At 43.2% G+C, this 27,654-nt stretch overlaps 1 protein-coding gene across 4 annotated transcripts in view; it reads right to left on the bottom strand.

Moving 5' to 3' along the window:
• Positions 1-27,654, bottom strand: part of GRIA1 (glutamate ionotropic receptor AMPA type subunit 1) — a 131,372-nt gene that overhangs the window by 25,336 nt on the left and 78,382 nt on the right. For 3 of the 4 annotated variants that reach the window (XM_075509399.1, XM_075509400.1, XM_075509402.1), the window contains 6 exons: positions 21,074-21,235; positions 19,774-19,941; positions 15,004-15,108; positions 12,752-12,862; positions 11,582-11,788; positions 10,068-10,438 (listed from right to left, as the gene is read on the bottom strand). In XM_075509399.1, coding sequence (XP_075365514.1) covers positions 10,068-10,438; positions 11,582-11,788; positions 12,752-12,862; positions 15,004-15,108; positions 19,774-19,941; positions 21,074-21,235 — 1,124 coding nt within the window. The remainder of the gene's footprint in view (positions 1-10,067; positions 10,439-11,581; positions 11,789-12,751; positions 12,863-15,003; positions 15,109-19,773; positions 19,942-21,073; positions 21,236-27,654) is intronic. The other variant, XM_075509401.1, reaches the window with a different exon arrangement.

Genomic DNA, 27,654 nt, shown 5'->3' with positions numbered 1-27,654 from the left:
ATCCTTCTTTTTAAACAACGGCCTATTGTGCTAACGTCCTTTGCTGTGTTGCTAGATTTCATATGCTCTCGCTCAGTCTCTTCTTCAAAGTTTGCTTGATGAAAAGCTTGATGAAAAGCGTTTTCCAAAGATTTAATATATTTTGGGTTATATGGTACCACTTCTTCATTTTTCCAAGATCCTCTTTAGCCATCTACATGTGCTCACAATTTAGAGCTCCATTTCTGAGACTTCTGGGCAATGTTACAAAAACCTAGTTCAGATTTCTTCCAGAGTGCCTTGCCTTAGTTCTTTTTGCTCTGTTTTTTTGTCTGTCTTTTGTCAGATTTCCCAATCTAATGACAGAAAGGCCTTTTCTGGGAGGAGAGTATTTTCTGCACTGGAAGATTTTCACTCTGAGCAATATTCCCAAATATTCCCTTCCTTTTCTCTCTCATTGCTAATTTAAAATGTGATCCCTCACCAAGACTGTACAAGTTACATTTTCTCTATTTTCACTTTTGAGTCTTTCTTTTTTCTACAAGGGCATACTGTATCCCTTGTAGAAGTGGTGAGAGATAAATCTAGTCTCCCCAGCCAGTGTTTTTTAGAAGAGCTTTATGTGCAAGGAATGCCTGTCTTTTAACATTAAAACTTGCAAACTGTGAAGAGAAAACATGTTCGGTGTTTCTGCTGCCCCTGTTTCACCTGCTAAGATCCATTTGGTGATTTTTTTAATTTTTGAAGGCTTTGGAAGCACTGCTGAGATGAAAAGCTGCCCCCTCCCTCTGTTTGCCACCCTGCAGCCTGAGATCTTGCTTCTTATTGAGAGCTTCAAGAAATAAGAGAGAAGATAAAATTCCTCCTACAGGAGAGTATCCCGTGTGCTTGACTCCTGCAGCTGGGCCCTCGTGGAAGCCTCTTCACGTCTCGCACCTATCCACAGTGTACAGGTACTTATTTTTACTGCTTTTCCTTTTCACCATATGAGGACTCATCTTCTCCCCTCTTCCTTTCTACTCCTCTGTTGACACATTTGCCTCCTATTACTTCTCATCAGACTGTGTTGGGAAAATTCATTAGTGTATATAGCATGCTTTGAAGTTGTCCAAGTAACGGTGATGTAACACTTTTGCACTTCTATAGGCTCTTTTATCTGAAGATCAAAGTAGTAAGTTATGATTACCATGACTGGATTATTGCTGCTTAGCCTTTGGATCTAAGGGTAAGCAGCAACTCTTCTGGGTAGGCATTAATCAGAATTACTGGATGATTTTATTAAATAGATGGAAAGCCATAAAGTATGCTACTGCTTAAAGAAAGGGGTGTGTACATGAGCCCTTTCCTACCATTTGATGATATGAATCAGGTGGCCCCTAGCTGTCACTTGGCTCCTTTGATCCAAGTGAAAATGGAAGGGAGACCAGGACACCGTCATGGAGGACTTCAGAGGTGACTCCATGCTCTGCCTCCTCCAACTCCAGACCCCGTCCAAGCACAGCAAGGCTTTTGCCCCTATTTCTTAGCGTGACCCACATTTTGCTTTTCCCAATTACTCAGCTTCATCAAGCCTTTCACAATGAACAACCTAGCACCTCTGTCATACTTCAGCAAATTTGTCTTTGCCTGCTCACCGTTTTGGGGTGTTACAATGGACATTGCTCACTGTATGTATACATTCCTGAACTTCTTGTGAAAAGCGGGTACGGTGCTTCCCCAGTTACCAGGACAAGTAGTTGGGATGAAATCTGGGACAAAAGCAGAATAGGTACAATAAATCCCAAACTCCAGCGGAATAAGATAAGTAGCCTGAGTCTCCCAGTGGAAGACCATGAGGTTTTGGCCAGCTCTGGGGATTAAACCAGCAAAGAACAGCTGTGGATGCTCTGTGTGTTTTGAGCCAGAACAATTTGAATTGAGGAGTTCAATGCTCATTCAACTGTGTGTCCAGACAGTGAGCACATGATATCTTAGTGCTGATAAAAGTGATGTACAGCATATGGAAGAGTTATTTAAGCAGGGCTTCCCTGTGAAAACTTGCTCAAGGTTTCCCATCTTAGCTACAATATTTTCCTGGAGTGCCAACATTGAAGCAGTGTGTGACAGGCGGCCTTGCAGAGGACACCACTTCAGGGAGATGGAGGTCATTCAGCTCCTCACAACCCTTATTCTTTAACAAAACCACTTGGCAATAGACCTAGCTATTAGGAAGACACAACCATGCGCAGTCCTGACTGCAGCTCGGAGAATGTCAGAGCCCAGCTGAGCCGACTGCTTGGGGATAACAGGTTATCACGAGGGAAGAAAATGAAAAGAGAAAGTGTGTTTCTCTTACTGATTGAAAATTGGCAAGTCAGAGTACAGTGTAATAGGGGATCCCTGGAGCCGCAGAGGGTTTCCTGCTGGAGTCACGGAGAAGGCTATACATTTCAGAGGCACCCCTATAAATCTTAGCGTGATTCATGGTCCTGAGCCAGTGCACAGCACTAGAAACACAAGCAACACATGCCATTTCCACATCACAGATGTCCTAATAAAACTTCCCAATAGATTAAAAAACTAGGCAATACACTTTTCCCCCTGCTATTTTTAACTTCGTTTTCAAACAAAAATATGAGAAACATTTATTTAGTCCTGAAGAAAGAGATCGCAAATATATTTTAGCTTAATAAATCTGCTTTTGGATCAAGTGTTTGACTTCTTGTTTTAAACACAGCTGGTAGAATGATTAGTAAATCTGTCACTCAATAGGGGGACTTTCAGCAAATTTCTTGCTGTCCCCCAGCACCCTCAATGGTAAAGGCCTGAAGTCAGAGCTGTGGAAGAGTACTAGATAGATGTGACGGAGAAACCATCCTGAGGAAGTGGCCTACAGATCAGTGGAGGAAACATTCATTACCTCTGCAGCATTTAGAAATTTTCAGATGGCAGAGTGTGGAAATCCTAAAGATTCATTTTTCCTTTACAGCTGAAATTACATTTTCCCAACAATATTCTCTTAGTTATTCCTTCCTCTGAGTCCTCAGTATCCTTCAGCATTCTTCCAAATGAAAAAGAGAATAGCAAGGATGACTATTTTAAAAGAATTTCCATTTTCTCCTGACTGCCACGTTTTGGTTGCCATGGAAGTGCACAAGCTCCAAAGGGGACTCTTTAGTTAGATATTGTGCAATTTGTCAAGCTGCTCCTCTGGTGAGTCACTTTCCCTGGTTAAGTGCATTTCAGAAATAAGTGTGGTCATCAGTTCCTGGTGATTTGCAAGTACTGCTGTTACCCTGTGACCTGAATTTCCTCTCCCTGGGCATAATTAACTCTGCCAGGTAGAGATAATTGCAAAATCATTTGGTACAGTTTTAAAAGGAAAGAAGACTTTTCCAGAAGTTCAAATCCTAATTTTTCACTTTTATTCTTAAAGACCAACCTCAGCTCACCAGTTCAAGCAAACTGCCAAAAATAAATGGTCATGAGCTTTGTCCCCACGGACAAGCCTCCAAGCCTCCCAGATTCACCCCACATCGGAGCAGGAGTAGCAGGGATGCTGAACCAACCTTGCTCCCAGGCTGGCTTGGCTGCCTTGTCCCCCAGGGCAGCCCCAACATGAGCTGCAGGTTGCGTGTGCTCCCCAAGGAAAAGACAAACTGCTGCTTCCTTCATTGCAAAAATATACCCTTTGCCACAAGACTGCACACTGAATCCAAGTGGCAGTCAGCAACTTGGTCTGTAGGAGCAAGCACACTGTATCCCGTGTCCCCAGAAAGGCTTTAGCAAGCCCTGCCAACGAGCTCCACTCCATCACCCCCAGACCTTCCTGTGCAAACAGTGCGAGGGGAAAAAAAAAAAGCACAAATATTTTCTCATTGCTTGTGGGACTCGAGCCTTGGCATAGCTCTCCAGTGACTCTCCAGGACAAGTTAAGGTTTAAGGTTATAATGGGTACTGCAAGAACAGCACCAGAACTGTGCATCAGGCCAAAAAGACAGGCAGATGCTTGGAGCATCAGAGAAGACACCTACTGAAACCAAGAAGAGTTGCCAAATAAACACCGAGGCTCAGCTTTCATTTCAGGAAGGAATTAAAATTCTTCTAATTGCTAAGTGCAGCTGATTCTCATTTCCCTAATTCTAAATTTTTAGCAAAATAATTAAGTACCCTGAAAATGTAAGTTAACAAAGGACAGAACAGAAATAATTCCCTTGAAACAACTCAAATAGAACCTCTCACTAAAAAAAAAAGAAAATTTTTGTCCTAACCAATTTCTTATTTAGATCTTGTCTTAAACTGGATAAAATCTTTCAGTACTAGGAACATCTTGATGAAATTTAAAAGTGCTGCTATTTTTCAGAATCTCTAGGGGCTAGTTTAGGAAAAAAAACCTCAACAACTTGTGGAGCAATTTTGCTGTTATTTCCACCAGCTCTGTGGCTGAAGTCTCCTGTGATTTTTTCAATTGATCTAAAAAGAAATGTAAATAAACAGGAAAAATAGCAGAAGAAAGTGTTCAGCATTAATTACAGGTACATAATAAATACCGTACTTGCTCTTCCACAGACAAACCACTATGATTGAGTGCAACGGAAAGCCTGCAAAGGAGCGCAGTGAAATACAAGCCCAGCTACATACTACATAGATCAGCCAGAGTGCACTGTTTCCATGTCACTAAAAACAAATAACGATGTCCACAAGATGCCTATAAATAATAGATCGTATCTATTGACTGGATAGCCGCCAGTATTTATATGTCTCCTTCCCACCTCAGAGTGCATTCGTTCATCATCTCTGCGAGCAAACCTCCCCAGGCAGCATGTTCCCCCTGCAGCCAGAGGTTCGCTACTTGGCACGTGCCACTGCACCTGCACTGGCTCCAGGTCTGGACTCTGCAGGCAAGTTATGACCCATTTAACTCTTTATCCCAAGCCAGCTGAAGGGTGAATTGCATCTCGTGCCATGTCTCCTTGCACGCAGTAAGCCCCCACAGTCTTCAGGGCACGCTGGTATGGCCTAACCACCTCCCAGCGGTGCTCCCTTGCGGCACCTTGCACAGACCAGCCAGCACAGAAACCGTTCCTGCTTGTGCATCCCTGCTGATGCTCTCGAAATGTCCCCTCTCAAGTCTGGCTCTCTCCCAGACCCAGGCTGTGATGAAAGCTTCATGCATCATTTCACTTCCAGTGCAGGCTGACCAGGGCATCTCCAGCTCTGTTCTCAATCATGCAGATTATAATGAGCAATTTCAAGCTGTGTTGATCAGGTATCGTGACATGATATCCTATCATGTCATGATATGACTATACATTTCCCTTCTACTTATGGTATGTTTTGATCTGAATCCAAAATACACGTGGTTTGTTTCCACAGCACAGTATAAAGAGAGCCCCCATGAATCTGGGTTTATTTCTGAAGATGTCTGTTTAATTTTCCTCTGGCAGGGCACACAGAATGGCGGCATTTACTGGGCGATGCTGTGTGATATTTATCCTCCTGTCAAACTCCAGTGAGGACAAGACTCCTATAGTCACTCAACTGAGAGTAACTGTGTATATCCTATCTCATGGTATATTCTATCTCATGGTATCTTCACAGGAAGAATAAATGCCTTTCTGGAAGATATATTTTAGCCAAATGTATTTAATTTTAGTCAAACATAAGTTTTCTGAGTCACAGGAAGAGTAACTGTATTAAATTTAATAGTCTCCAATACACACGAAGTCTCTTTTGGGCTCAAACCATATGAAGCAACACATTTTGAGATAACAAAAAATAGAAGATCAAGCTAGGAAGCTGACAACAAAAATATATATTTTGCTCCCTGCTTTTTTATCCTTTTCACAACAATCAAATAATTTATTTTGTAGAAAATGATGGGTCAGGTGAAAAATTCAGATACTTCGTTTTGCTGCAGAGGAGGTTGGGAAGCCCAGATGTCTCCTCGATCTCATTCTCAAAGGCCTCGGGTCCATCCTGAGCAAGGAATGGAAGCAATGTGCTGGATGTTACTGAGGTCCCACTCTCCACAGCTGCTACACACTGGGGTTATTTTAAGCTCTGAAGACAATTTATCAAATTACGTTTCTGAAAAATGGTACAATGTGAGTCATATTTACTTCACATTTCTCTTGCTGCAGGCTCTTGCTATTGGCTGCGGGATATTTATTACCTCTGATGCCTGCTCTGAGAATCTCCTTTCTGGGTCTGTATTTCACATTTATTGAGTGCTTTTGCAATTTCATGACTGTTTTCCGAAGTTAAGGTGGCACTTTGCAAAGCCTAATGGTTTATGGCCCATTTCAGACTTCACTGATTTTTGCCCATTACTACGTACATGAAACTACTCACAACTCCAAAATGCTGCTTCTCCCCCATTCTGCTGTGTGTCAGCCAGTACTTTGAAAGCACAGACTTTCAGGGTAATGACAGGGACCATCTCACCCCAGCTAGGACAAATTAGTCCACGTGGCAGTGAGTGAACCACATCCAGTGAGGCCACTGGTCGGTGCAGAAGGGGGACCACACACTCCAGTGGGAAATGTCCAAGAGCTCACAGCCTCCTTTGGTTGAAGCTACGTACCTACAATCGAGTCATTCCATTTATAGCTTAGGAGGGATGGATTCATTGCTCATGCTCATGTTGCAGCATCCAAAGACACAACACAGACTGCCACCAGCTAAGGCTGGGACTCTCCATGGCTGGTTACTGTCTAGCCTTTGTCACACTCCTCCAGTCTGTGCCTAGACATGAAGGCTTCAGAGCTTCAAGGACACCAGTTGACCTCATGTCCAGCAGCCTCACTCCTCTGGGGAAGAGGCTATGAGCACATAACCCACAGCTATGCTCTGTCTTGGCCATCCGTAGGTCACCAAATTCACAGTGTATCATTAAAGTGCTTGGTAGGTTGTGACTAGCGTGCTTAAAAGCCTGATTAAAGTTCTGGCTAGTAAGACTGTCCTTAAAAAGGATGCCACTTTCCTTCAAAAGCAAATTTTTGTCTCTGTGGGTGACTGAAGTTCCCTGGGGACTGGTCTGAGACTGAGGAATGCACATTTACAAGAGCAAGGAGCTGCTGCAAACCTCACCACCTGCTGTGCTGAGTGATGTGTCTGTGGTTTTGAGCTTACTTTTTTTTATTATAAGTACATAGTGGCATATGCACTTAAATCAAACATGCTCTGGGAAAAAAAAAAAACCTCCAGACAAATTTCCCCTACTCCTTCCCAAAACAAAACTGAAATAAACAAACCAAAACCTCTACAAAAACAAAATACACCCCTGCACTTGCTCCTTTCTGCTGGGGAGAGAATGACAGAACAGATGTATAACAGAAGCTATTTATGTTGCTTAATACATTACTGGGGAGATGCTGAGAGATTGTAGCGATAAGTTTAGAAGCAACCGTATAGGAAATATATTGGAATAGAGCAGATCCCCACCTGCCCACAATGTCGTTCTACCAAGCATTCATTTCTAAGTGATGTGTCACAGAAATCCTGCACTAGGTTCGTGTGAAAAATACATGTGAAATACGGAGCGCACTCAGAACCTTTCTGTACAACAACATCCTACGGAAATTCTCACTCTTCTGCTTCCTCCTTGCTTTCACATTTCACACAAATGTCCCCCTCCACTTGTAACCATCTCAAGGAGCTGTACTCAGAGGACTGGGAGTTATAATAATTCCCATATTTCAGTTTCCAAATTTTCTCTTCTTGCAAATATTTGTAATCAGAAAGTGCTCTTGTGCTCCATGGGAAAATATTGGTTTCAATGAAATTGTAATTTTCATTATTAGGATCATCAAATTAACAACATTAAAATAACAATGACAGAATAATTCTCATTTCCCATTTCAAAGCAAAATAAAACAACACTTTGAAATGGTGATTCAAAGCATGTTTAGCTAGAGCAAATCCTGTTATTTGGATCAAAACTACTGATCTTCCCCCAACGCTTTTTATTAAAGATGTTTCAAAATTTGCTATTCCGCAAAGTCTCAGCTTTTCACCTCTCCACGCTCCTCTTTGGAACACAGACTGGCTATTGAAATGTCCCCAAAGAAAGACATTCGCGTTCCTAAATAAGAATAATGATGACAAGTACAACGAGAATGAAAATGGCAATAACCTGATCCTAATGCACAGAGCTGTGTTACAAGACAGTGATGAAGTTGAAATTCCCTCTGCTGGGAAGACTTTCCGAATGCTCCGCCTGGACTCCTACTAATCAATGATCAGATGATAAAATATATTCATAAAAGCTGTTACTATCAAAGTGCCCTGCAAGCTCTTATTTCCCGCTATCCCAAGCTCATTAATACTTGGACAAATTGCCATCCAATATCCAACAAGCTGGTGCCTGGCCTCCCCCCGCCATCCCGCGGGAGCTGTGCTCAGCTGCGCAGTGTTATCTCCGCTTGCCGATGGACTTGTGCCTCCTTCTCGTTCTCCGAGCTTTGATGCCATCCCAGCATGCGGGAAATTAACTTCTGCCTACTGTGTTCACCCACAAGACATGTATCTCTACTGAAATTTCCCTGGAAGAGAAGGGAGACAAAGCCCAGAAAAGGAAGGACAGGGAAAAAAGAAAAAGGCCGTCTGCTTTTGTCAGAGCATCACTTCAGATGTCACCATGGCATGTAAATGCAGAAAATGCGTATAGTGCCTGTAAATTCATTCCTGTGATTGGCAGTACCTCTGGCTTGAGTCAAACCTGGCCAAAAATGTTCTTAGTCTAAACTGGGACAAGCAACTTTCCCGGTCCAATGAGCTTGCATGTAAAACCCAGGTGTGTGCGGGCGGTGCAGAGACACGCTGTGCCTCCTGGAGCTGTGGAGAGGGCGAACGACAGCAGTGTCCTGCAGTGTCTGGTGGCTTTGGTGGTTGACCTGTCCACATGCTTTCCAACCAACCAACCAACAAACCTCCAACCAACATCCAGAGCAGACCTCTTAGGAATGATGATCCACATCCCAAGCCACAGCTCATTAACCCTTTTTCTGCCTCACAAACCCTAAGTGCCTCTGCCCTGGACATAAAGCACGGGAGGTGTCAAAAACCTCATCCCTGGCTCACCTCTGGTCCTGCCTCAGGTGGATATACACCTACCACAAGAAAGATCCCTCAGTTATTACAGAAATTACTTACTGGACATACAAAGAAAATCTATCAGTCATGCTTGCAGCTATTTAGTTCCTATGCTTTTAATTATTTTTCTTTTCTTTTTGAATGCCTTTGTATGAACAAGGCATTGAGAAGATATGTGTATCATGGGCTCCTGCAGTAGGCAAAATCTCTGTCATAAGACTTGTGGGAATACAGCTCTCAAAAATGAAGGCGGTATTCCCAGACATTATTTAAAAATAAGTCTCTGCTTGTGTCTCTATCACAGATTCACATTTTCTGCATTTCGTGCAGTTTTTCAGCTACCTTACATTGTGCTAGCTTTTCCAAGAAAAATTATCTAAAAGTAATCACAAGAGTCATTAATTTATACAGAGAATAAATGTTTCCACCAAAAGTCCCTTTAGGAACCCTTCGGACTTTGGGTCCTACTGAACATTCAGGCAGCAGAACTATTGACTGAAAAGGGAACCAGAAGGAAAACTCGGTACTTCTCTGACCTTTGTAAAGGCCAATAATACTTAAAGCCACCAGTGTGCTCCATAATCTTTGGCACAGATCATATAACCTTTCACTGGGCACCTACTATATTATTTCTCCCTACTTCACTGGAATTTTATAGCTTCCCTATAATGCTAGAATGACCTTTTTTTCTAACGGCAACAAAATAAATGACTGACAAAAATTGATTGCAAATGTGTGGCTTCAGAAAATCTTCTTTGCATTTCTGTAAATTCCCTCAAAAGAACTCCCCAGCCTAAATTTAGAATGGTATTTTTATGGTCCCAAGTTTGAGGTCCCAAGTTCATGGGTGGAGACCTGTGAATCCTTGGAACCTTTCTGAATCTGTAACTGGTTCAGAAAACTACACTATGGTTCAGGAAGGAAGCTAAAAGAAGAACCTGTTCAGCTCCAAAACATGCAGAAAGATTAAATCACATGAACTGGAAGAAGGTTCATTGGGGAAGGCAACCCACCTTGGAGAAATATCACATCCTTGCTGCATGAAAGCTCCCAGGGAGAACCAGAGACTGTTGAATATCCCAAACTCATTCGTCTGGTCATTGGCCGGCTGGTCTCGTCCTTCTTCAAATTCCTCAGTGTGCCACTCGTAAGGGCTGAAGCGACTCACCAGGAAGAGGACAACGCTCACTCCAATGTAGGCAAAAACAATGCACATCCATATCTCGTAAGCCAAAGGATCCAGAAAGGAAAAAACTCCTGGTTTGGACTTCTGAGGTTTTTTTATCATGATAGAGATACCTAAACTCATGAATGGTTTGGAAAAGTCTATAACTTCTTCTCGAACCAGAGTTATGGTTAATGGTGCCACAGCCACATCCGCCCTCTGAAAAGGAGAGACAGAAAAGAGATTTGTATTCTGGGGATAAAATATGTCTACTAACTCCGGCTTACGTTCCTTTGATCTCTGCTTAGCCCCGTTATCTCAGAAGAAATCGGGCAAAACCAATTGCAAGAGAAATGTTAAAAAGGAGCAGCCCATAATGTTAGTGGATTATTTCCATTCTATCACTACTGATTACCAGTTCTGTTTTGAAATCACAGCGTTTTCTTTTTGCAGCCACCTAGCTCTTCTTGTCTGATTTATCCACTGATGTCACAGTCTGATGCAGATGATTTTCACTAAAAGAGCTTTATCATCCAGACATCAAAAAAGGCAAGGAAAGGCCAATCGCCTGAAAAAGGATGCCAGGATGTTTACTTCCATCAAGAACTGTTTTTTGATTGCATAACTGATGCAGGAGAAGAGGAAAAATGTTCCAGTGACACTGATGTGCACTGTCCACTTATTTTACAATCGGTCTTGAAAATGGGAAGGGAAATGCATTGAAATAGCTGTGGGCATATACTGTGGAGCTACCAGCAGGAGACAGATCATCCCTCACTCCAACACAGTGACACAGAGACTTGGGCACTGATACTCCCTACTCTAATTTCCCCTTTCCCTACAAGGGAAAATTAGACCCCTCTGACTTAAAACATCACAGAATGTGAACTACCAGGGTGAAACAGGTTTAGAAGTGTAGGGTGTAGGTGTATATTGGAGATGATGGAAATGAGTGGCTAGACAGAAAATGGTCTAGTCCTACTGTTCACCAGTCATATGCTAAGTGTTTGAAATCTTATCCTTCTTTCATCCTGCCATTGTCATGCAAATATAAAACAGAGTAAAATTTGGAGATTCTACCTATGGGAAAGTTTGACCTTTTAATACTTGTTCTTCTGAAAATGGAAACAAAAAGAATCTTGGAACTGTTGAAAGGAAACATTTTGACATTTCCATAGGCACAAAATGTGCTGTCCCTCCCTAAATTAAAATGTTTTACTTGGGCTGATTATTTGCATTATCAGAGCTGCAGTCCTCAAGACAGCTCAGGCTGACAGAAGGCAGGGCTCCTTTTTACTCTAGGGCTCAAATGCGTTCTCAAGTACCAAGAGCTAAAGACAATGGACAAGGTTGGAAACTCACCCCATAAACGAGTTCTCCCACCATGCCATTCCATGTTTTGGTGTCGGGGTCCCGGGCTCCGTATTTCCCATCTCTGACAATCTCCAGCCTGTAGTGGTAGCCAACATGCTTTGCGATCTCAGCAGCAAGCTCCACACAGTAGCCTTCGTACCTCTCGTTGCCTTCAAACTGGTTGGCGTTCTTCTTGAGCATCACATATGGGTCTTCCTGGCACCGAGAAGACCAATATTGAGCCACACTCCACATTTCTAGAGATGCACATCAGGGGCTCAGACTAGAGCCCAGTGTGCAGGTTCTGGTCCCCTTGCAAAGCTCTAGCTTTGTGTTCCTGTACCAAAGGGCACAGTCCACCCACAATGGGCTTATTTTAGAAGGTATGAAGTGTGATTTTTATTGTGGCATTTTCTATTTATTCATGCAGAATCTGCGTGCAGCTTCTGCGCTGATGGACCTGAGGGCAATGGAATAGCTGAGGCGTTTTGGGTAACAAACCTTTCAGTGCAGTTCTGCAAGGGATATTTAGTGCATCTGACTCTGAATTTTTAAAGGCATGTCTGCGTATGTGGGCACAGGCAGAATCAAATCTGCTGGACAGGAGAGAGCCCTAAAGATGTTTAACTCAGTTTGGGTATTGTTTCTTCTCCGTAGACTCACAGTAAGCGTTCAACAAACAAGTTCGTAAAATTTCATCTGTTTCTGCAGGGTAAGCGTATACAATGACATGACATGATACCATACATTATGGGGTACCTATTATTCCTTCATGATTATAGTGAAGATTTGTTTTTAAAGCTATGATTCAGCCTCTGCACAATACAGCTTATCCTTCCCAGAATTACAGCCCCCATTCTGTGGACTAAATACAAAGCACAGGTATAATGTTCCTAATTTACCTATGCTGATGCCTCTACTATCTTGTCATAATCTTTTGTATTTTCTACACTTAAGCATGAGAGCTCTTTAATACCTATTTAATTAGCCACGGCAATTTTCAGATACCTTTATGGACCCGGCAGGAAACAGTAAGTGCTTTTATTATTATTATTATTATTGTTACTGCTATTATAAAAATGATATAGTACAAAGGAGGGCACACGAGGGGGAAGAGGGAGTCTGCACATCAGGGAGATGGGGAAGAGGGAGGGCTGCGATAGAAGTCACAGCACTTACTAGGATAGTTGTGACTATGTAAGTCCTATTCTGGAGGCTTGTAGACTCATTGCCACTTTGAGTATCTATGGCTGCTGGAACCAACTTCTCATCTTCATTCCAATAACCAATCTGCCGAATACAAAACCAGGATATCTCTTTGATATCTCTTTGTAATATTAACCAAGATACGGTAACAGGGTCATCCAAGCAAGGTCAGCTCTCTCTGTATGTTCATACCCAACCAGAGATCTTCTCTCCTGATTATTGATGTCTTTTGCCAGGGGGACCAGGAACTCCCCCATCCCACCATACCTCCAGCCGAAAATAACGTGCAGGATACGCTATGGTAGCAGAGTGCTTGTATGCACATAAAAACAATTGGCACACAGTACTGGGGGATTATTGCAATTCCCTGCCCCATCCCTACTCCAAGAGTTCACACTTCCCCTGTGTGACTTCTGAATATTTTTCTAATGTTGAGCATGCCTGCTGCATGTCCAGATGCTACAGGGTCATAAAATGCTATCCTGAAGCTGAAAGCCTCCATGAATATAGGACTGACTCTTAGGACATCTTGAGACAACAGGACAAAAAATCAAGTGAGAAAAAAACCCAACCCTGGCCGATGTCAAAAAGTTTGGGGTTATGAATAAACTGAACAGTTGTAATAGGAAGAACTCTCATGTTAAGCTGCGCTTATTAATAATCAGGGATTTGGGCTGATCTATCACTGCTTGCAGGTAGAGCAGAGTGCCACCAAATATCACTAGGAAGATCATTGTTGAGGTTATCCACTTTGAGGGCTTGATTTTATAAGAGGTTTTCCATCACCTCATGTAAGTATGCAGTTGCCTGAGCTCTGCTCACGTGAAAGGAATTTCTTATCACAGTAAATGGGAAAGGGTATTAACACAGGGCACGACCAGGAGCCCGCTGATGGCAGATTAGAGATCATAACAGCTCAGGAGAAAAAAAAATCTACGCAGGCTTCTCATCTCTCTTCATTGCACAGACAAAAAGAAAGGAGAGTGAGGAAAGAGCTTCCAAAGCTCTGCCCTAGGGCAACATAAATGGAGACACGTATGTTTGTTTTGCACCTCTAACCTGGTGGATCTGAGATACAATAGGCATCGCGGCAGTGATGTACATGTCTTCCAAACCAATATCATTTCTGTCAGTAAATACACAGTAAAATCAAGACATTTAGCCATTCTGTTTCTTCTCCTCTAGACTCTCTCCAGATTGCCAACTTCTTGAAGTTCAGACCCCCAAACTGGACATAATACTGCATTTGTCCTGTTATGAATACTATAGAGGAGAAAGACCACTTTATATGTCTTCAAAATGACACTTCTTTTATTTCTCAATGAGAAATTTGCCTTTTTTTGCTTGACTCTGGTGGGCTCTGATCTCCCATTGGCTGCTCTCAGGTGTGAGTATGAATTAGGGGCAGGGGCTGTAAACGTGGAACTTTCACTATTTGCAGTTTTTCTTAGTTTCAAACAAGTATTTTATTTTTCAGGGGACTGAGGGGGTGCAGAGGGATTCCAGTGAATGCTCCATTCCAAAATATTGAGTAGCTCTCCTTTATCGATGGAATAACTGAGTTATACTTTGTTCTTCAGATAGGTAGTATCTAAAGTGGGACATAAGCACATGGAGTCAGATTTTCAAAAGGATTCATGTTTCAAGGGCTTGGTACCCCTGAACAAGGCCAGATTTTTCAAAGTGCCTGGAATATAGAAAGGGATCAAAACTCCAGAACAGCACAAATGTCTGCATAGCTATCAGGACATGGTTAGTGGTAAAGCTCTTGTCACTTCAAGGAAAGCAGAATTAGGTCAACATAAAGGGTTCACCTACACTGGTTAGGGCAGACAGGTTCCGTCTGGCTCTGCCTTGGCTCATCCTTGGAAAAGAAAAGCGGGAGAGCAAAAACAGACAGTCATGTAGCTGGGCCTGAGCCAATGTGCCCTGCCAATAGCAAGACTGAGTGGGCCAAGCTTTTATTATCCTGGAAATCCCTGCCCCACAGCTGAGATGCCCTTGTTGCTCTTGATAACCCCTTCCATATGTTGTATTTTTTTAGTAATATACCATGAGTTCTCCCTAGTCCTTGGCTTTGCTCATGCAGAGAGCTGGGAATACACTCGTGGTGACTCCACATGCAAGTGTTCAGGAACAGAAACGTCTGTTGAGACCTAGCCACACCGTAACTCGAACACTGGGCTGGTGCCTGACACAGGATCTCAGGTCACTCTCTACTTTACCTTTCTGATTCCATCATGTTTCATCTCAATCACATGGAGGGTGTAGTTGGTCCTCCGCCCCTTCTCATTAAACTGAACGTTGCCGGACAATCCTTCAAAACGGACCTTAAAGACATAGATATTAATGAGGAGAGCAAATTGGTCAGCATCCCACGCGGTGGTGATTCGGCAGCAGTAAGAGGTGAGGGGAGGAAGGACGGAGAGTACAGTTGTGTCTCCCAGATGCATGCAGGGGAGACAGGACACCTATCTGACACCGGGCTTTACCTTAGGTCCACTCTCTACTGTGTGCCCAGACATGTGCACAGCCTTTCTCTCAACTTACCCTTTCCTTTTATAAACCTTTTCTCTTAAAACTTAGTGGTCTATTACTGAGCGTAGTGATACATGAGAGCTAGATCATGTGTGTGAGCCCATCACCTCTTGGGATGTGACAGTGAGCTTAATCAGCTCTGAACTCCTTGGGTTTTGTGTTTGCTCATGTTTTCTAAATCTGACCTGGAGTCAGGATTTGATAAAGAATTTGTCAGTCCAAATCAGGAACTGTACTTGGAGAAAATATGAAACCATGGCCACAGCTCCCAGCTGCCACCTTTCAATAGAGAGGAGTCTATCAGTTAACTAGCAAATTTAATTACCTCCGCACCAGCCTAATAAAACCTGACAATTTAGTATTGTAAATGAGATTTGCATAGGGAACTTTGAATCATAAATCTCTGCTGATAACACTGCCGAGCTGAAGAGCATTGCTCAGGCATCACATCCCGCTTCCTGAACTTCTCTCAGCATGGCCATTTGGCTTGTTGCAGAAGTGCCCAGCCTGATGTGGAAAAGGGCTTCCAACTGGAGTCACATACAGTGTGTGGGAATCGGGCAGTGGGGACCAGGAACATGGGAAAAGGAGTGCAAGTTTGGGTCGCTGCAGAGGCCACGTGGAGAAGTACTCATGCCACCGGATTGGGAATTTTGTTTTCAGCCTTTCCACTTGCTTTGGAAAAATCTGTTGTCCCTGCAACTGAAGTCTTCCCACACACAAAATGGGAACAGGTATTTAGCTGCCTTTTTAAGTACTCTGAGATCCTCAGAATAAAGACTCATGGTGAAGAAATGAGGTACATCATTACATAGGAAATCTGTTGCTAATCGGCTTAAACTGTGTTTGTTTTCCAGCTATTATCGCAAAGGTTTGCCATGAAAATGAACACCTGCCAGTATTTTCTGAAGCTCCTTCAAGTCAAGAGGTATTCCTGGTGACATTTGGAGAAACATGCTTCTCCCTTCTCACAAGACACAACACACCCATAAAAGATAGATGCACTAGAAAAGCACCGTTGTCTTAGGCACTTCCGTGCCTGCTTTTTTGATGGCCCCTTTGGTTTTCTTTTCAGGTCCTGACCAACTCTGAAGCTCAGGTTACAGCTGCTCGTGCTTTGTAGCTTTATATGAACTAAAAGGCAGGTGTACAGCACCAGTTTCTTCTATCTGAATTAATGAAATCTTAATTCTGTGATATCTGTGTGGCACTGAAACAGCAAAAGGGATCTCTCCCATCTGTGCTAGAGGCTGCAGCACAACTTTTCCATCATCTACCATCCTCTGAGACCCCCTGAATCACTACAAAATACAGTGAGGACTGATTTCAACAGTGCTAAGCACCAGTAAAGTCAACTGGAAGCATGACACATTTAAGCGCATGTGTGTATGACACAGGCATGTGGTTCTTTGCTGGGAGAGCTGGAGGAGAAGGATGCTATTGTGGCCTTCTGGTTTACAGGGTTAGTCAGCAGTTAGGGACTAGCTACCTGCTTATTAGATGTGGTAACCAAATAACGTTAAAAAAAAAATCTGTCAAAAATTATTATAATCTTTTCAAAGTACAACTGAAACCTCAGTGTATTGGTTTAAAGCAGTATTTTGTGAGCATTTTACTGGAAAAAAAGTAATTCTCTTTAATAAAAGCATACAGTTTGCTGAAATGTGTTAGATTTCTGTTTTTGAAAAATTGCAGAATGTTTCAAATCGCTTTTCATCTTTGCTCCTGCCATCCATGACTCCTTCCTACACTAAACAGAAATAAGGCAATTTGGGAGCTTATTCCAGGCATTTGAGTAGAAATAAGTAGAGAAACTTTTTGCTTTTAAACAGCTTATAAAATGTTAGGCATTAGCAAATGAGAGGTGAAGAGAAAGCACACTGTGAATAGCTGTAAGAATTGCCCTAATTGTGAGTCTTTACAGAAAGGATAACTCAAACCTTCAATCTAGTCATAAGTTCTTCTATTTCCATCTGCCTCTTTCTTGCTACAATACCAAATGCTGGATGATTATTAAATTCATAGTTAAAACTTCCCTAGGATACTTCTTCCCCTGCACGCTTCAGAGCCTTTTATTTTGACCATCACGACTGAACTAGTCCAATCTTGTGAAAATTATAATTTTTTGATGGTAAAGAAACAACTTTTGCAAATGGCTCTTCATGTTCTTTGACTCACAGAATCACAGAATCGTATAGGTTGGAAAAGACCTTTAAGATCATCAAGTCCAACTGTTAACCTAGCACTGCCAAGTCCACCACTACACCATGTCCCTAAGCACCTCATCCAAACATCCTTTAAATACCTCCAGGGATGGGGACTCAACCACTTCCCTGGGCAGCCTGTTCCAATGCTTGATAACCCTTTCAGTGAAGTAAAATTTCCTAATATCCAGTCTAAACCTCCCCTGGCGCAACTTGAGGCCATTTCTTCATGTCCTATGGCTTGTTACTTGGGAGAAGAGACCAATCCCCACCTCTCTACAACCTCCTTTCAGGTAGCTGTAGAGAGCGATAAGGTCTCCCCTCAGCCTCCTTTTCTCCAGGCTAAACAACCCCAGGTCCCTCAGCCGCTCCCCATCAGCCTTGTGCTCCAGACCCTTCCCCAGCTCCATTGCCCTTCTCTGGACACGCTCCAGCCCCTCAATGTCTCTCTTGTAGTGGGGGGCCCAAAACTGAACACAGGATTCGAGGTGCGGCCTCACCAGTGCCGAGTACAGGGGCACGATCACTTCCCTAGTCCTGCTGGCCACACTATTTCTGATACAAGCCAGGATGCCATTGGCTTTCTTGGCCGCCTGGGCACACTGCTGGCTGATATTCAGCTGGCTGTCAACCAACACTCCCAGGTCCTTTTCCACCTGGCAGCTTTCCAGCCACTCTGCCCCAAGCCTGTAGCGTTGCATTGGGTTGTTGTGACCCAAGTGCGGGACCAGGCACTTGGCCTTGTTGAACCCCATACAATTGGCCTCACCCCATCGATCCAGCCTGTCCAGGTCCCTCTGCAGAGCCTTCCTACCCTCAAGCAGATCAATACTCCCGCACAACTTGGTGTCATCTGCAAACTTACTGAGGGTGCACTCGATCCCTTCATCCAGATCATTGATAAAGATGTTAAACAGAACTGGCCCCAACACAGAGCCCTGTGGGACACCACTTGTGACTGGCCGCCAACTGGAGTAAACTCCATTCAATTGCCCAATTTTTGCCCAAAATCACTACAGTTGAAAAATTAAGACTTTAGAAATTGTTTTAATGAAGGGATGAAGAAACTTCAGGAGATTTTCCAACACACACAAAACTGTATTTTCTAGCCGTCTAATTTTGATATCCTGTTCTCATAAATTCAATAAAGGAAAATGCTCAAGAACCCATTGCTCATCAGAAGACTTCCAAGTATTTCGTGTTTATTAGGTAACCAATCTCCCTAACGCATCAAGGAGGCTGATTTTATTATAAGGGTTTGGAGAAGCTGTGACAGTGATTTGCCCAAGGTCATACTGAAAGTCAACGACAGTCTTTGGAATAAATTGAATCCAAGCAATAAAATCAAATCAGATGCAAGATTTGGTTTTAAAGGAATTGTTGTTTACCAGTAAGCCAAAACCAAACCAAATCAAAATACTTGGGAAAATTTACGTATGATGCAAATTAACCAAATTAATTTGGTTCTTCTTGCCTTCTTCACAGTTAAGGAAAGAAGATGGGATAAGCTGTATTTGGATAACACTGAACTAACAGTATTTGCAAGGAATCCATCTATTTTTGTCTGAAAAAAGAAAAATGCTAGAAACTAATGTCAGTCATGAAATTTTGAAATGTTTTACCTAAGTTTTTGATAAGAGTGTATTATTTTTCTCTCTTGCTGTAAGTTTCATGTAGTATTTGTGTTTATTCAAAAATCTAAATTTTTATGCAGGATGGAAAAGCAAGATTATCAGATTTAAGGAAAAAACTATCTAAATGGCTGTTATTAAGACTTTTACGAATCCTTACAGTATGAAACAGGCAATAATCTGGGCTTTGAGAACATTTTGATGACAGCCAACACATAAAGCAAAATTCACATGGTTTCAAGCTTCGTTAGCAGTCTGGAACTGAAGCCGAGTTAACAGAATCTCGAAGGATCTGCAAAAAATATGGTCTGAGCAGGTCTCTCTCTTGGGAAGGGGAAGATAAAAATAGGGACCCATGATTTTATGGGATAATATTTTGGCTTTTCCATCCCAGAACCTCAACAGAAATTAGAGAGGGCAAGTACACCTCAGATGATACCAGGAAAAGCAGTTTGCTGGATGTACCCCTAAACTCTTTAGGAGACCTGGCTCTAATCTGGAAGGATAAGTTCCTCATCCCAAGCAATTTGTTTGAGCGTTTCTGCTGCTAATCGCCCCTCTTCCCCCACCACAGGCTATGTTCAGCTGTCCTTGCAGTGCACGCATTGTTTGGGTTTCAAACCTGCTGCAGTGCTCTCTGGATGTCGATGCCTTGTCCCCAGGGCACGGCTGGGTTGGCAAGGCAGTCCCCGGCGTTGCCACGACGGGAGATGTCAATCCGCTGCCTCCGCAGGTTCTGAAATGCCTCGGCCATCACCCGGACCCCGTCGTACGTTAGGGCTGATGTGTACTAGAAAAAGAAGAGGAGTTGTACATTGCCCGTTAGGGTGAGCTGACCCCGGGCGTGCTGCACTAGTTGACGCCACGGCAGCTTTTCAGATGATTTGTCCTGTTCTCATCCTTCCATCTATGAAGTTCAACAGCCTCTTGCTCCCTGTAATCACTACTGTCCTGTTGACTCGTGAAAGTTGGTGCCTTCTCTCCCAGAGGATGTGAGAGTGAAGGGGAAGCTCCTGATGCGGATTCAGACTGCACTCCCTGAAGAGGACTCAGCCTTAAAACCCGTTCACCTGTTACCCAAGTCTTTGTGTTTAATTAGAATAATTGACCTGAACTTTTAAGGAATACATTACACAGTGTAAATATGAGATATGCGAAATCAAGCAACAAGTGACTCTTTCTGGCCACAGGTGGAGACCAGAAAACTCTACCCCAATGTGCAAAAATTCTGCAAAAGATGAGTTTATTCAAGCAGAAACTTGTACAGAAACCAGTATAAAACTCTTGGCATGAACGGTAACCATTAGAGTTAATTCCTTTTCCTATGATCATCTACTGATTTATTTGTTTGCAACTTTCTTAAACTAATACTTCCAAAGTTGACATTTGTATTGCTGAGTGTTTGTCAAAAGTGTATTTGTTTTCAAATGTCAGATAGAAAAAAACCAACCTCCCACCTCCGCCCGCCCCTTGACAGCTTCAGAGTCTTCTGACTGTGTTAGGAATTAAAGTATGTTTCCCCTCTGTTGTACACACTGATTTGAAATGCTGAGAAAGAACATCTGGAAAGACTTTATTATCACTGGATATGTGGTAAACAAGTCAAAGGTTAAGGAGTTAATGAGGCTTTTTCTTTTTTATATACTGAACATTATGAGATGTTTAATCCCTAACTTTGAGGAGGGCAAAAACTGGGAGACTGAGTGAATACGTTAACTTGTGTATTTCTTAGCAGGAAGCGACTACTGCCTAGTAAAATTTAGACAATGTTGAGACACCTGGAACAGATAATGTTCATAATTGTATTAAGTGACAGGTTTTCAGAGCGAGATTAAAGAGCTCTGTGTGATCACAAAGAGGTGAGCATAACTTGCACTGAGCCAGACGGACCCTACATTAAATGGGTTTTTTATACCACTTGCCTTTGGCCTCTTCCAGTCTACACGAGGATGCTCCCTGGCATCATTATTCCTCCACTGCTGCATGATCCTGGCGGGAACAGCATCTGTGTAATTAACCAACTGGAAGCCAGTTACATTGGCTCCGCTCTCCTTGAATTTGGTCAGGTCAATATCCATGAATCCCTGGTACAGGAGAGAAACAGGAGAAGCTCATCAGAGGAACACATGTCTGGGCAGAGAAGAGGAATCCTGCCTATCTATGCATATGGCAGCCAGCTTAGGAAAAATCTCTTCCCTCTGCAAGGTAAGGTCCAATTCAAGAGAGGCACTGCTTCACTGAGGGCACAGCAAACTTGCCTTTCTCACAGGCTCTGAGCTGGACATATCCTGCAGTTTCCACCCAGGGAGACAAACAGTCATATTAGTTTATTTGCAAGAAAGCTAACAGAATAACGGAAAAAATATACCCCCAATAATGCTCGGATGTAAATAACAACAGTCTCAAAATGTATTAGAAAGAATTATTCACCCAGCTCTAACTTTTATACAGAATTATTCACCCAGCTCTAACTTCTATGCAGCAACTTTTAGTCACCAATGGAGAGGCTACTTCTTTTCAAGTCACAATTTGTAGGGAAAAACAAATCTTGAACAATGAACTTCCAGCAGATCAAGAAGTAAGTGGTCAGTCAGCCTGCCGAAAGAGCCTGCGTCTGTTAGAAAAGACAGGTTATAGGATTTACTAATTTGGGAGAAAAAAGTGTACTTTTTTGGACTTCAGATTACGAATGAAATACATTTCTTTCATTTCTTTATTGTTCTTCCCTACCTCTTGCCCACCGCATGTGATGAACACAAATGCGCAAATACACATGTGTATCAGGGTGGCATTGTAGAATTAGTCACTCCTGTTGAGTCAGAGGCAAAAAATAATTAGAGACACACTGCAAGCAATATGGAGAAGAGGTCATTTTTTGGTATCCCAGTTTTGACCCTGTCTCTTCAGCACTGCTGTTATGCAAAACTGTTTGCTGTGCTTCCTTGCACAAAGCAGGTGCTTGAACAGAGACTCTGCCCTCCTGCTTGGGCTGCTGTGTGTGGGACAGGCTGAAGGCTGGTGCTTTTTCTTTTAGAATACAAGCACAAGAGATGCAGTCAATTATTTTCCCTAGTACCATTAGCAACCATAACACATGAGGGAAAACGAACAAGGGGACTATGCACAATGCAATCACTTGAGCAATAGAAGAGCTTGTTTGAGCTCTGCCTTTCCCTCTGCCCTCCACCACCTGCTGCTGGTGCACGTTCTCTGCAGGCACCTTCTCAGCCTACCACTGGGTTTCTCTCCCCTGCTTGCTCTCAAACATATGATGATGGTATGAGTGAAAAAAGCCAAGTCACATTATTCCCACGAGACACTGGTCAGGTTCCCAAAATGGTGCTATCTGTGCATAGGCTAGGGGACCTAATTAGCTTATTAACTTCCAAGGTCCGGATCAAGCCATTGGATGGAAACCTGTTTTGGGAACAGACAGCTTGCAAGGAAAAGACTAAATTGCCCTCTGACATCAATGTCAGACTGAAGGAGTCATAAGTGATTCAAAAATGTCTTTAAAGACTTTCACACTTTTTCTTCCTGCTTTTTGTAAGCAATTTGGCATCCACTTAGAAGGCTGAGGATTGCATATAGGTGTAGGGATGCTCTAAATAGATGATTTGTTTTGCCTCAAAGTGCAGCTATTTAGCTTTAAAAAAAGTGATATTTTGTGTGTATGTATTCCTCAGAATGCTGGTTAAACCCACATCAATCTTGTTTGTAATTGCTAGCGTAGGGGTTTCAGAAAGCCAGAGCTGTGATTAATGAATAGGAAACGCAGCAGGATAATTGTCCTTGACATCTTAATGCATTTCAGGCCAAGTGTTTTTTGACACAGAGAGCTCCTAAGGTTCAGTAAGAGGGACCTCACAGGTTGCCAACTGGTTATTCATGGCTAGGACCAAATTACACTGACATTTTGCTCCTGGGAGGTACTCAGGGAAAAAAGATCTGTCAAAAGAAACTACCACACAGCAACTTGAAGTCTATGCCACCAGCTCCTCCTTGGAAGGCCTACAAAGGCATGAAGAAAAGTCCAAGTTCACAACAGAGTATAAGTAAGATGTCTGATGTCTTTAGTCCCCTCAATAAACAGATTTAATTAGGAAAAGTCAAAAAAAGGTTTTGACACCAGTGACAAGACAGCAGCAGTTAAAAACACTTTCACTGTTTTCCCCAAACTGTTCTGAAACTGAAGGAAGTATTCAACAATATTCATTGGGATTCATCTTATATAAAACTTTAAAATAATCTGCATAGGCAAAAGGAATTATTTCTTCCTGAAGATTTCCCCACTGATTTTTGACACAATTCAGGTTCCTTAAAAAGTGTGCAGACCTCTGAAGATTTTCCAGCTGTTTAAGGCAGTTGGGACCAGAGAAGACATCATTAACCTTGACTATGTCTCTGCATTTTGGCATTTATCAACCACTGAAATAACTGTTTTCACCTGTTATCCCTCCTCCACATGCCCCAGTACAAGGTCAGTATAGGAACAGTCCTAATTACAAAGGCATTTTAATCACTGCACCACTGAAATCTGCTCAGAGCAAGTCTGGGTGACATGACAGCCAATAAACTGGGAATACCAGAGGTCAGATGTTGTAGAAAATAATTCCCAGAGAAGGTGAATTCTTGCTGGCTAACATATAAACAAGAATATATCAAATGTTATGCAGACTGTCTCTTGAAAATGCTTCTATTGACAAAGTGGCATCAGGAATTAAATATGCTTATCTGTCTTTCTGGCACATCAGTCAGTGCTTGTAGGAAACAGAAGAACAGGAGAATTACGATATTTGCAAGTAAGAAGTCATTGATCATCTGTCACCTTGTACTAACTATAGGCATCTGTTGCAAAAAAGGGACCTTTTATTTCATTTTCAGTTGGCCATATTTGGAAAACAGAAAATAGATTTTTAAAAAATGACTAATGAAAGACTGCAACCTGCTACTGAGGGGCAGCAGACATGCTTTTGCAACAATATGTTTAGTGTCAACCAGTTTGGGAAAGAACCAGCACAGAAATGCTTCCCTGTGCCATCCAATCAAGTACAGCAGGTAGTGAACAGTGCTGGAACGACATACTCCATGGGACTTCTGTGATCCCATGGAATGGTCAAATGGTTTTGAAACCCTTTCAAAAATTTGCCAATGAATATTGGAAAATGTTTGCTTTGCAGCCACATCTGGAGCACAGTGGGCTATTCAGGGAAATGAGCTGAACCCCTGGAAGTTGGTGGTACGTGACTTTCTTCAGGCTCTTTAGACCTCAACCGTTTGGGACGTATCTGTTGGACATGCAGGTATCTGGCTTCACCTCCCAACACAGCACTGGCCAGTCCGCCGGGAAGGAAGAGGAGGAATACAGGAACTCATGTTCCAGCCCAGGTGCTGTGCCAGCACCCCTGGCAAAGCAGGCATAGCAGGACCCAGAGGCAACACGGAGCTCCCCAGGGCCCCAGATAGGGTCAGTGCCCAGGACATAGGTGCTCCAGGGGGAGACAATACTTCTGCAGGCGCAGTTCTCTCCAGGAGCCATCAAAACCAGGCTGGAAGGGACACCGCATCAGCCAGCCCACCCCTACCCTCTTGGCAGGATTAGCTGTCCCTTTGATTTAAATTCACTTCGCAAAATCTTCTCAGCAAACCAGAGAATTCGGCCTCCTGCCTTGCGTATGCCCAGAAAATGCCTGGCTTTCTCTGAATGCCATCAAATTAGCAGGCTGACAATAAACCACAAAAATCCAGACCCGTCCGCGCTGATGGGCTGAGACAGCCTCCCTCCTCCACGCCTGCTCTGACTCACAGCATCTGCAACACACAGTTCGAGCAACAGCCAGGCTCAGTTCAAAGGAGGAAACTTGCTCTTTAGCCCATACCACGGACTATTCTCTCTGCATTAATGAACCTCACAAAGTGATTACATGCAGAAGTCCTGCTGCTAGTAAATAATATGGGCAGCTGTTACAGACCTTCATGCCTTCAAACAGAAAACAGAACAGTACTGGGAAGGGTTTTTTCCTCATTGTGTTTTCCTTGCTGCATCTGTTCTTTATGCTGTTCTTAAACTGAAAACATTTTTCAGCCAAAGGTTGTTTTACCGTCCCATTTGCTGCCTTGGTTGCTGGGAGAGGTGTCAGCAAGTCACACATTTATATTCCTCTCCACTGCTTGTGGGCTCAATCATCAAAGCAAATGCATAATGCAGGAAGACTGATGACTTGAAATGGGCCTCATGAATCCATCGTGATTAACTGGTCCACGAAGGATCTGCCTTGAAAAGAAAGTCCCCCAGAAATGAGCCAGCTCCTTATTTATACCCGGAACACCATGAGCAGCCAAGACATTGAGTGGGCAGTGCGGACGGCTGTCAGACGGTGTAGGGAAAGCCTCATTCCTTCATGCGTGACCCTCCTCAAATCTGCCAGCACCACTTAGTTCCCCACATGTCTCCCTTCACCCTCCTATTTCACTGCCGTACCATCCTAAACCTCTGCCTCCTCTCCCCACGCTGATGACACCGGACGGCATTGCTCCTTCTGCGACACCATCCCAGCCCGTGGGAATGCTGCAGACAGCAGCAGCCTCCCTGCCGTACCCGGACATTCACAGGCAGCCGGCCACTGCCCCACGCCTTCAAATTCTCTCTGTATTTCACTAAATTGGTATTAATTGCTGGCACTTTCCCTGCAGGGTGTCTCCTGCAGTATAATCGTGCCTTTGAAGCTGCAGTAACAGGCAGCAAGGGCTGTGCTCTGGGCAGGCTGCAGCTGATCACCTCATAAAACTCCTTGCAGCTCAGCTGCAGCACAGCTTAAAATCTCTGTGCCTTTGCTCTGTCTTGGTTTTTCATGAGAGAAAGGACATTAGAGAGTCTCCTTGAAGGCTGCCACATTTTGGAGAAACACTGTTGCTTTCTCTCCTCCCTCTGCATCTTCTGAGCCCTCCAGATCTTCCCCTGCGACTGGCAAAGCTCATCTCTGAATAAGGAGATGGAAAATGCCCCTTTCTCTTGAATTGGCTGGAGAAGGCTTGTTGGCTGAACCTAACACAGTCCCCTCACCCCAAGAACGAGTGTTAGGTTTTTTAGTCCCTTTCTGCCTGGGATGAAGAGACTGGAGTCCATTTTTTTCTTTTTTTTTTTTTTTTAATGAGTCGCACACCGAAATATTCTTTTTTAAGCAAAAAGCATTTAAGCAATTCACCCTGAGCTTGGGTAGGTGCCACAGAAACTTGTGGCACCATCAGGAAACTGGTCCAGCTCTTTTTAGATGCTATCCATGTATGGCTTGCAATGCCAGACTGCTTCCTGCTAGCAGACTTTATGATTATAAGAAACTTTGCAAAGCAAAACAATTGCTTCTGAATGGCTGTAGATCAGCAGAGTGAATGCAAAGTGGCTCCTGTCATTTCAAGGTATGCCGGTGTCTTTCTGCAGGGACCAAGAAGTTGAGTGTTTCCAGACGGAGCATCCCTAATATACCAAATTATCTTCAAGCTTGACTTCTCCAGTGAAGCATCATTCCTCACTCCCATCACTTTGTATTAATAAGGAGGGTACATCAAAAAAGAGCCCAGCTGCTCAAGTCTCATTCCAGCATGCCTTCCAACAGGAGAGGCCTTCTTCTCTTCTGCAGAATTATTAATATGTCAAATCTCATTGTGGCAGCAAAACATGTGAGTCCTCACCGTAACACAGAAGTAAGCGAAGAAGAAAAGGAAAAGAAAGATGTCAAGAGGGGACACTTTCAGACAGGGTCCCAATGCTGCAGTTTGACGAGTCTGTTTTGTCCTGGTCTATTGATGCAAAGCAAACCAAGTCAGGTGAGGATCCAGACTTCAAGGACATCAGGCTGGAGACGACCAGTAACTCTTTTTTGGTACAGCTCTACAGGCATAAGATTTTCTTTGTGATATTATTTGCATCAGCCCTATCCTACTGCTGCAGCGCATTCTGGATATAAATGATCATACACATCTTGTCGGAAAGCTCGGTCTGGGCAGAGGGGCAGATGCTCTAGGTGGATGTTTGTGGTTTAGAGAGCTTTCAGAGGAGAAACTGATGTAAAGGTTTGGGAAACATTCCATGTAGTGACAGATGCCAGGACTTCAGTCAAAGATATGATTACGGGATGACCTGATCACAGTTTACAAGGACCAAAATGTCAGCAACGGAATATTTGGCGTAGCAAACAGAAGCATAAATCTGATGGAGGAAGCTGAAGCTAGGCAAGTTTTGACTAGAAAAAAGCACCAATGAAGTCACCGTGAGGAAGATACTACGGATTTACACATCACCCTTTGCCGTGTTGAGCCGGGGTAATGGATTAGGAGACTGCAAATGGCTGAGGAAACCTGTTAGTTTAACACCCTTTTGCTGAGATTTAAGCAAACACATTTTTCCTTCCAACAGCTGTAATATAATCTGTCAGTTACTCACCTGATGTTCAGTGATTTTTTTTGAGCCACAGTAAGTCACTCATGCTTTTGAGCCCTCATTAGC

This window comes from Mycteria americana, chromosome 8, assembly GCF_035582795.1.
Source record: "Mycteria americana isolate JAX WOST 10 ecotype Jacksonville Zoo and Gardens chromosome 8, USCA_MyAme_1.0, whole genome shotgun sequence".
Classification (NCBI taxonomy): Eukaryota; Metazoa; Chordata; class Aves; order Ciconiiformes; family Ciconiidae; genus Mycteria; species Mycteria americana.
Note: the sequence above shows the minus strand (reverse complement) of the source record. Positions and strands in the feature narration are given on the sequence as shown.